Source organism: Bison bison, unplaced genomic scaffold (assembly GCF_000754665.1).
Source record: "Bison bison bison isolate TAMUID 2011002044 unplaced genomic scaffold, Bison_UMD1.0 scf7180017864079, whole genome shotgun sequence".
NCBI classification, from domain to species: Eukaryota; Metazoa; Chordata; class Mammalia; order Artiodactyla; family Bovidae; genus Bison; species Bison bison.
In genome coordinates, this window is record NW_011494651.1 from 50,834 (window position 1) to 61,255 (window position 10,422).

Sequence of the window (10,422 nt, forward strand, 5' to 3'; positions counted from 1 at the left end):
TGAGTTAACAGGAACATCTCTCTGTTGGTTCATCAGTTGTAACAAACATGGCCACCAGTGCAGCATGTGAACGGGGGGAGGGGGTGTGTGTAGAGGGGGCTTATGGGAACTCTCTGTACTTTCTGCTCAGTTTTTCTATAAACCTAAAACCGCTCCTCTAAACAATAAATTCTGCTAATTAAAAAAAAAAGTGGCGCCAAGGCTCCAGCCTGGACCAGCTGAATCTGAGAGTTCGGGAGCCCCTGCCTGGGTGTCCGTGGGTGTGACAGCTCCCAGAGGCCGTGGGTGTCCAGCCAGGGCTGCAGGATCAACCTTGGCCTTTCTGGCGCTCAGGGCCCTGCCCTGCAGTACCCTCGATGGGTGAGGGGCAGCTCTACTGAACTCAGGCCCATGCCACCAGCTTGGGAAGGACAGAACCATCCACGTCCTACATCCGGCTCCAGATCTTGCTTCTCCGTCAGGGTTACTCGAGCCCCTCTCACTCGAATTCCACGTTTTAACGTCCATTGAACTGAGGCCCCCCCCCCCGGCATTTTTAAGGAGCTCATTTGTGGGGGAACAAGTACCGTAAGGAAGTAATGCAAATGATGTGTGTTTACATAATGCTGCTGCTGCTGCTTATGACTCCTTTCAGCAGCAGCTGAAAGACCTCACGGTCTTCCACCACAGAAACCAGAGCCGTGTGTCGGGATGTGATGGGGTTTTCACGCACGTTCCTGGGCTTTAGACCACGGTGTGTGTGTTCCGAAGGAGGCTATAAAGTCAGCGGAGGCTCAGTTTGCATCCTGCCATTTATCTCAGCGGGACAGAAAATAAAGCTGCACACCCACGCTGCCTTAACTGTTTCATCTTTCGCGCTTACTAGGTGATGATGCACTTCCCAACGGGTTAGATGTTACCTTTGAAGTAACTGAGTTAAGGAGGCTAACGGGCAGTTACAACACCATGGTCGGGAACAACGAAGGCAGTATGGTAAGACACGGGCTTTCCCTTCCTGAGGGTGGGACTTGCCATAGTGAACTTCTAATTTTTTAAAAAATGTTTCTTTATTTGCCTGTTCTGGTCTCGGCTGTGGCGTGAGGGATCTGCTTCCCTGACCAGGCCCCCGCATGGCAAGTGTGGAGTCCCAGTCACCAGGAAGTCCCCAGTTGTGAACTATGCTCTAAAAACTAATGGTAGTTCCAGAACTTTTCCATGACCTTTAGTCTTTATTTGTAAGCTGTCCTGTGGTTCTCATTAATCTTCCTAGAGCTGATTACAACACGCTTTGTTATGAAGATGGGTTGTTTGAGAACGGGGTGTCGATAACCCATGTTCATATTAATAGTTTCTTCTTCAAATTCTCCTGAACTCCAAGTACACAGAGTCCGTTTCTCTGAGCTTCACAGTCAGCAGGATTAGCCTAACCCTAACATTCATCAGGCTTGTGCCCCCGGCAGAGGCAGGCTTTAAAGAAGAGCAATTACAGATGAAAGGTGGACCCTCGTGTACATCTTTACTCCGTGTCTGTGAGAGTTATTCCTTCCATCTAAACCCCTACTGTTTTTCTTTTTTGTATGATTCCATTTTTTTCCTTAAACTTTTTATTTTGCATTAGGGTGTAGCTGATAAACAGTGTTGTGATGGTTTCAGGTGGACAGCAAAGGGACTCAGCCGTACTCATGCGTGTATCCATTCTCCCCCAAGCTCTCCTCCCATCCAGGCTGCTGCGAAACATTGAGTGCAGGTCCTTATTGGTTATCCATTTTAAATACAGCCGTGTGTACATGTCCATCCCAGACTCGCTCACTCTCCCTCCCCCTCCCTTCCCTACCAGTAACCCTAAGTTTGTCCCCTAAGTCCGTGAGAGGTGTGTATATATAACAGAATATTACTCAGCCATTAAGCAGAGCGAAACAATGCCATTTGCAGCAACGTGGGTGGATCTAGAGACTGTCTTGCCGAGTGAGGTAACTCAGGGAAGGGGACACACACACCCCTTGTAAGTGGGCTGTCGTGCCGAGTGAGGTAACTCGGAAGGAGACACACACACCCCTTGCAAGTGGGCTCTAAAAAGAAGTGACGCAGATGAACCTACTTACAGAACCTCTGCTGTTTCTCTTTTGCTCCCAGGTCCTTGGCCTCAAACTCCCCAATCTTCTAGGCCGGGCAGAAAAGGTGACTTTCCAGTTTTCCTATGGAACAAAAGAGACTTCGTATGGCCTGTCCTTCTTCAAACCACAGCCTGGAAACTTCGATAGAAAGTAGGAAGCCCAGCGGATCGCTGTGTTCAGTGGCCTGGTTTAGGGGTTAAGGTAGCCGTAGTGGACGTTTCTGAAGAGAAACTTTGCAGGATCAGCCAACGCTTCTGTTGCGTTACCACACACGTAGATTTCCCCGTGCAGATGAGCCCCGAGGCGTAGCTGTGAATCTGTTGATTTAGGTGGTGCTCCAGGCATAACCACCTTCCCAGCGTGTAAAGCTCTGTCCCCTTGTCTTCTAGTTTCTCCGTAAACTTATACAAAGTCACGGGACAGTTCCCTTGGAGCTCGCTCCGGGAGACAGACCGAGGCGTGTCAGCAGAGTACAGCGTGAGTGGCTTTCCCGTCCTTCCCTCTGTGTGCCTACATGGGACCTGATCCCCAGGCTCGGCCGAGGGGGCGGGGCCAGGCGCGCATCCACAGTGGGCTAAGCTTGGAGCCGGGGCCCCGTCGCTGGGGTCACCCTCGCTGCCTGTCCTGCTGCCAGCTGCCTCCCGGGCGGCCCCTCCCCACTCGCCAAGTGCCCGTTGCCAGGGCCAGAGAGGGTGGCCAACTCCCACAGCGGCAGGTACTTTGCCCCTGTCGCGTCTCTTCCCTGCCCCTGACTTCCTGGGACACCGTCTGTTTGTCCTTCCTCGTGAACGCTCAGATCGATCGCTCCTGACAGCCAGTTAAGGTCACATCAGGTTACCAGATGCTTTCATCATTGGTTTATAGCGCGTTCCCTTCCGGCGGGATGCATCGCGTGGAATTACTGTTGTTTGACCATTTTTCAATTTTACAACGAACCCCGCTCTTCTTTACCTTCCTTTCTAGCTTGTCCCCCTTCCTCCCCTCCTGGTGTAGGCTTTAGTTTGATGAGGAAAGACTTGAGGCACGTGCTTTGTAAAAGTAGTTCCTCGCGTGCGGTCTTCAGACCCGCTGCTTCTGCCTCTCCTGCACATTCATGGCCCTGCATGCCCTGCTGGGTGAGCATCTCCAGAGAGGGGCCCAGGAAGCTATCGTGGCATGCCCCCCCCCCAGTACCTCCACTCATCACGGACTTGTGACCCCGTCTCCCTACTCTTCTCTGGGGGCTGAGGTGGCTCACGTGGGTCACCCTGCCTGGCTTCAGCAAACCAGGTGGGGTGCGTGAAGAAACCAGGTGGTTATAAAGTTCCCTGCAGCGTCAGACCAGCGACGCCCGCCTCCTGGCTCAGAGCACAGCCCTGCTGCTCACACAGTTTTTCCCTCTGATGGCGACCCTGGCTTTCTCCCCAGCCCTGCCCCGCCCGCCTCCACTCCCTCCTTCCCAGCTTGCCTTGTCTTGGTCTCTTCCCATCCCATCGTTTCACAGAGCGTCTTAGTTTTTGATCGGCTAACAATCTAATGACGCGTCACCCCACGACCCGGGCTGGGATGACGCCGCATCCACGCAGCACGAAGGCTGACGGTTCTCTGCGTTTGCTCGCAGTTTCCCACCTGGAAGACGAGCCACACGGTCAAGTGGGAGGGCGTCTGGCGGGAGCTGGGCTGCCTCTCCAGGGTCGCGTCCTTCGCCGTCCGGAAGGAGAGCGGGCACTCGCTGAAGTCGTCTCTCTCAGTAAGGGCTCTGCGTCTGCCGTCGACGTGTTCCTGCCCTGGTGCAGCCAGGCCGTATGCGTTGCGAGAATCGCGTTTACCTCCATCAGGAGGGACTGAGCGCGTCACGGTTGGGGCAGCTAGAACGGTGGCTAGGACCGGTCACTGTAAATATCTGGACACAGCCTCACGTCCTTTTTTCCTGAGTAACATCGGAGGTGATGGATATGGAGGGAATAAGGGCCCACTGTGGTGTCTTAGCCGGAAGCAGGCTGAGCTGACGTCCATCAGAGCATCACGCTCCCTGAGAAAACAGGGCTGGGGACGGGCTCGGAGTCACCCAGCCAGCAGACATGCCCTGTCTCCCTGACTCTGTTGGGTCCTCACACAGAATGGGAGGTTTTCCTGAAGGTGAAGCCACCTAAGGGAACACTCGGCACTGAGCTTGGTGAGCAGCCAGCGCTCAGGGAGTGCCATTCCATATTAAAGCGCAAACACCCTGTCCTTACCTCTTCCAGCACTCGATGGTCATCGACTCTCGGAACTCCTCCATCCTGCCGAAAAGAGGTGCTTTGTTGAAGGTGAACCAGGTGAGCGGTCCCTCCCCTGTGGCCCCGCAGGCTCCTGGGGGACTGGGGCGTCCCTCGGGGTGGTCACGTGGTTAATACTTGCAGCTGCCTTTAGCTGTAAAGATCATTCTGGAATGGCTTGCGAGGGTGTCCCTCCCTCCCAGGGTTCCTAGCCCTGGATTTGCTCCCTCCGCTCAGACTCTGCCTTCACGGAGCTGAGTCGGGATGAGGTGCCAGGATGCCGTGTCACGTCACAGACCAGGAGCCAAGTCGGGACTTGGTGGGGCTGGTTTCCTTGGTGGTCCTTGATGAGCACACAAGCCCGGGGTTGTAACCCTGACACTGGCAGGGCCCAGCTGGTGACCTCGGGGAGAAGCTGGCTGGGGAGGGGGCTCCGACCCTCTGTCTGCCTGAACTCAGTGTCAGAGGAGCAGCTGGGAATCCAGTTTTCATATGCTGTTGCTGCTGCTAAGTCACTTAGTCATGTCCGACCCTGTGTGACCCCATAGATGGCAGCCCACCAGGCTCCTCTGTCCCTGGGATTCTCCAGGCAAGAACACTGGAGCGGATCACCATTCCTTCTGCAATGCATACATGCGTGCTAAGTCGCTTCAGTCGTGTCCGACTCTGTGCGACCCAATGGACAGTAGCCTGCCAGGCTCCTCTGTCCACGGGACTCTCTAGGCAAGAGTACTGGAGTGGGCTGCCTTTTCTTTCTCCCATTTTCATATGAAAATGAAATTGTGAGAGATGGGCTAATATTCTTTTTCCGAGCACTGATTGGGCCGAACAAGTCATGTCATCCTGTTACTGTTCACTTGCTAAGTCGTGCCTGACTCTTTGCGACCCCATGGACTGTAGCCCTCCAGGCTCCTCTGTCCATGGGATTTCCTAGGCAAGAATACTGGAATAGGTTACCATTTCCTACTCCAAGGGATTTTCCCAACCCGGGGATTGAACCCTCATCTCCTGCATCGGCAGGCAGGTTCTCTGCGCCTGAGCCACCGTCCTTAGCAAGCTCTGTAATGAACATCGGTGTCGCCAGTGTTTTCCTGGCGCATGTAAGCAGCGACTTCTCTGCGGTCGCTCTGTGTTTGGTGACAGTGTCTCTGCCAGGCCCCTGATACTGTCCCGAACGACCAGCAGGCAGCCTCTGGGACACAGACGTGGTCTGTTGCCTTTCTAAAAATACAGAACAACAGCCTGTAGTGCTGACTGCAGTGACTCTGCAGTCAGTCTGTGGGCTCCATCCCACCTGAGGATCCTCCCCGACAGGAGCTGGCTGGCTACACCGGAGGGGACGTGAGCTTCTTAAAAGAAGATTTTGAGCTTCAGTTGAATAAACAACTCATCCTTGACACAGTGAGTATCTCGTCAGCTGCTTGTCACCTGGTTTCTGGAATCTGACTAGATCCTAGTTCCCGAATATCTAAAGCTCGGAAGAGGAAATGAGAACAGTCACGCTTAAAGCTCAAGTGCGTCATCTCATAAGTGTGGCCAGAATTGAGGCTGCTCTGGGGAGAAGCGATGGTTAGCTCCTTTAAAACTCACCTGTCAGTCATTTCACACGGAAGAGCCCCTTCCCCACTCACCATCATCTCAGGGCCGTCAAGAAACGTGTCTGGAGGACAAGTGTGCCTCCGTCTTTGCCTCCTGATGTTACGTCCCTAGAAATTCTGCGTCTTCACCTGACTTTTCTAGGTCTTTAGGCTCTGGGTGTCTCTAGGAATCTGTGTGTTAAATGTTTTTAACCAGCTTTGGTTTAGTTCCTCCTGCTTCCCTCAGGACCTGAGGAGCGAGTGACCAGATTCTGCCCGAGGCAGTGGAGCCCCAGGCCGGGAGACACTGTGCCTGTTGTCCACTCTTCCTAGCGCCTGGGTGGCTGGGGACAGCCCTCCACACCCCACTGCTGCCTCAGAACCTGGGGGCAAGGCGCGAGTTCTGACGAAACAGTACACACGTCTGACCGTGAAATCGTTTATCACTGCTTCCGATCGGTCCTGGACTCAGCGCACTCAGAATGTGGTCCCTGCCTTTTCTTTTTCTCTGCTTCTCCGGAGGCTGCCGGGGCCGATTTCCTGTTGAGTTCAGCGAGCTCTCTCCTGTCCCCTCCTGTGCCCGCTCCCTGGCACACCACCAGCCCTCCTGGACTGCATCATGCCTTCTCCTCCCATGCCTCGATGTTTCTTCCTTGGCCTCCTTTCCCTCCGTCCATCCGTCTGCCCGCCCATCTGTCCTCCCACCTGTCCATTCGGCGTACATCCATCCCTCCCTTCTTCTCACACAGACTGGCTGGCTGCCAGGCACTGTCTGGGCACCAAGAACACCCCAGTAAATAAAGCAGTCCGTGCTCTCACACGCTAGTGGAGGGGGAGTCCCGCAAGCACCGAGATGGATATGTAACCCGGCAGGTGGTGATGAGAGGCGGGAGGAGCAGGGCAGCAGACTGAAGGGGTAGAAGGTGGCCTTGGGGGTGCTGCCTCATTGTCGTTGGTCGGGGGGGGAGGGGGGCGTCTTTAATGAACCCCTCCACCCTCAGGGGTGTCTACCCCTGCCCCCAACCCACCCGGGGACAGCCATGTGAGGTGCATAAAGCAGCTCATTTTTAGTAACAGGCCGTGGGATTTCAGTGGGGTGAGTGGGGAGTCAGGACAGGAGGGAACCAGGGGGTGGGCTCATCGTCTGCTGGTGTTGAAGAATTGGGGTGCCTGGTGCTGGAGGGAGCGGGTGGAGATGCCTAGGTGTGGGGGCACCTGGGGCTCCCGTGGTCACTGAGCTCAGCGGGACACGTGGCACGGTGGGCCTGTCTTGGCGGGGCATCAGTGCTCCTTGTCGCCCCCCGCCCCTTAGGTCGTGACCGTTGGGGGGTCGGGGCGGGGAGGACAGTCTGCCAGGAGTGTCTTGTCCAAGGGGCGGCCGCCCCACCGCGCACCAGGCTCCAGCCCCTCGCCCTGTTTTGCAGCAGTTTGTCCCGTTGTTGAGCAAAGACGCATTTCTCAGAATAGAACGTGCGCTTGGCCCTCTCTGCCCACTCTGCCCCGGTTTCATCTGCGATTCTTCCTACAGAAGCTTCTAAAAAAGAGCCCTCTGGGCAGCTTTGAAGGATGTGGACTTTGCATGTCCAAGAGGACAAGTTGGGCAGAAGCCTGTGGGGAGCGCTCAGGAGATGCCGGGGCGCATGATGACGGCCAGGGGTCAGGAGCCCAGAGGGCCCACTGTGGTCTCAGGCATCACCGGGGCATTTCTGGGCAGGGATGACATGGCGTAAAGATCAGATCCCTGCATGGGGTCATTCACCGCCCCGACCCTGACCTGTCAGACGAAAGTGCTGTCCCCAAGGGTTGGGTTGGACGTGTGTTTCTCTGCATTTCTTTTTTTTTCCTTTGTTTTATTATTTATTTTTGGCCATTCCGGGCTTTCATTGCTCTGCAGGCTTTTCTCTGGTCAGATTGTGAGGGTTTCGCATTGTGGCAGCTTCCCTCATTGTAGAGTGCGAGCTCTAGGGCTCCCATCATTGCGCTCCTGGGCCCTAGAATGCAGACTCAGTAGTTGGGGTGCACGGGCTTAGTTGCTCTGCAGCACCTGCGGTCTTCGCAGATTGGGGATCAAACCTGTGTCTCCAGCATCAGCAGGTGGATTCGTTACCGTGGAGCCACCAGCAAAGCCCTGAATTTCTTAGTTGTAGCATTTTCTTACCTGCTGCCTCCCTCTCCTGAGATGCCAGGCACCCTCAGGACGTGAGGCCAAGCCACAGAGGCCTTTGGATGCCGACTCCCTTGTCGGGGCCTGGTCCCCCTCCGTCTGGCCGTGGCATGGCTACTGGGCTTGGCTTCTCAGAAGGGAGGGTGCTGCCCAGTGTCAGAGCCAGGCCCTGCTGAGGGCTTGGGCTTGTTTTTTTGCTTATGTCTCATACGTCTTGAAATTTGAAGTTGCGAGTTACACAGATACCCTCAGAACGCTTCGAGCTGTGGCTCTTCCCCTGCCCGAGCCAGGCGTTCCCCTCTGCAGCCTTCACGCCCCAGCCCAGAGCTCCGCACTGGACACGCGGGGCCGTGACCAGACCTCAGTGCATTTTCTGTCCGCTGATACTAGGAAGGAAAGAAACGCTGGAAGAAAACGGTTGTTTGTTTCTATTTCAATAGGTTTTTTCAGCATCTCTCTGGGGTGGAATGTTGGTACCCATGGGTGATAAACCATCGAGCATTGCTGATAGGTAAGTGATAATAAACGAATGGGTGGTTTGCAAGTGGCTTCCTTTGGATCTTTCTGGTTGGTTTCTTACAAAAGAAGTTTACCTATTTAGGAGAGCACTTATTTCACATTCTAATTTAGTTTTTAGGTTTAAGCTAATTTCAAAATACCCTGTATAGCTTTATGCTAATTTTTAAAAAACAAGAAGGATGCCAAAATGTATGCAAAATGTAGTATGTCACCAATTTAATACAGATGTATACATAAATTTGTATGTATATACTCTCACACAAATACACATTCACAAAAAATTGATTAACAGTAAGTACCTTTGACCCTGAACAAACGTGAGTTTGATCACGGGGGTCCACCTGTTGGTGGGCATCCTTCAGCAGTACACTGCAGCACTGTGTGGCCAGGAGTTGGTTACATCTGTGGCTGTGGAGGAAGCCCAGGCACAGAGGACTGACCGCAGGATATATTTGGGTTAACCTCTGAGTTGTTCAAGTGAAAGAAAGTGAAAGTCGCTCAGTGGTATCTGACTCTTTGCAACCCCATGGACTGTAGCCTACCAGCCTCCTCTGTCCATGGGATTTCCCAGACAAGAATACTGGAGTGGGTTGCAGTCTCCTTCTCCAGGGGATCTTCCCGACCCAGGGACTGAACCCTCGTCTCCTGCATTGCAGGCAGATTCTTTACTGTCAGAGCCACAAGGGAAGCCAGTGGGTTGTTTAAGGATTCACTGTAATCCTAAATGTTAACCCTGCTTGCAATGACAGGATTGTTTTATTACTTTCTTAAATGTTTCTCTGTGTTTCTATAATATATACAGGGCTTCCCTGGTGGCTCTGTGGTAAAGAATCTGCCTGCCAATGCAGGAGATGCAGGTTTGATCCCTGGATCGGGATGATCCATGTGAGAAGGAAATGGCAACCTGCTCCAGTATTCTTGCCTGGGAAATCCCATGGACAGAGGAGCCTGGCGGCCTATAGTCCATGGGGGTCGCAAAGAGCTGGACAGGACTAAGCAACTAAACGATAACCCGTATGAACTTTTTTCTTTCATACTCAAAGAGAACATACAATTTTTAATATAATGAAGTATCTCCCCGCCCCCAAAGCTTGGATTTTAACGGCGTTCTCCGTTCTCGCGTGCATCTCCCCAGTCCTGAGATGTGCAGCGCGTGGCGATGTGGGCCCCCCAGAAGCGAGCGTGCCCTCTGCACTTGCGGTGTGTGACAGCGACTTCCTCTGACAGCTCTTCCCTCTTCCAGGTTCTACCTTGGCGGACCCACCAGCGTGCGGGGCTTCAGCATGCACAGCGTCGGGCCACAGAGCGAAGGTCTGTCCTTTCCCAGAATACACCATGTTGAAAAAAAACCGAAGCTGCATTTACATCTCATTTTTGAACCCTGTATTTGTTTGTTTAAATTACAAAATAATATATACTTACCACCCCCTCAGTAACAGTATATGAAAAGATGTTTATAAGAATAAGTACTTTATCATTTTTTTATGGCTGCTTATTTTATCTTATTGACAAACTACAATTTTTTATTTTTTTAATTTTATTTTATTTTTAAACTTTACAATATTGTATTGGTTTTGCCAAATATTGAAATGAATCCACCACAGGTATACATGTGTTCCCCATTCTGAACCCTCCTCCCTTCACCCTCCCTGTACCATCCGTCTGGGTCATCCCAGTGCACCAGCCCCAAGCATCCAGTATCGTGCATCGAACCTGGACTGGTGACTCGTTTCATACATGATATTATACATGTTTCAATGTCATTCTCCCAAATCTTCCCACCCTCTCCCTCTCCCACAGAGTCCATAAGACTGTTCTATACATCAGTGTCT

General features: G+C 53.1%; 1 protein-coding gene across 1 annotated transcript in view; it reads left to right on the top strand.

Moving 5' to 3' along the window:
* Positions 1-10,422, top strand: part of SAMM50 (SAMM50 sorting and assembly machinery component) — a 32,469-nt gene that overhangs the window by 9,371 nt on the left and 12,676 nt on the right. Inside the window, exons 5-12 of the mRNA XM_010837587.1 lie at positions 866-972; positions 2,113-2,243; positions 2,483-2,570; positions 3,694-3,822; positions 4,319-4,390; positions 5,645-5,731; positions 8,512-8,582; positions 9,834-9,901. Of these exons, the coding sequence (XP_010835889.1) occupies positions 866-972; positions 2,113-2,243; positions 2,483-2,570; positions 3,694-3,822; positions 4,319-4,390; positions 5,645-5,731; positions 8,512-8,582; positions 9,834-9,901 (753 nt within the window). The remainder of the gene's footprint in view (positions 1-865; positions 973-2,112; positions 2,244-2,482; positions 2,571-3,693; positions 3,823-4,318; positions 4,391-5,644; positions 5,732-8,511; positions 8,583-9,833; positions 9,902-10,422) is intronic.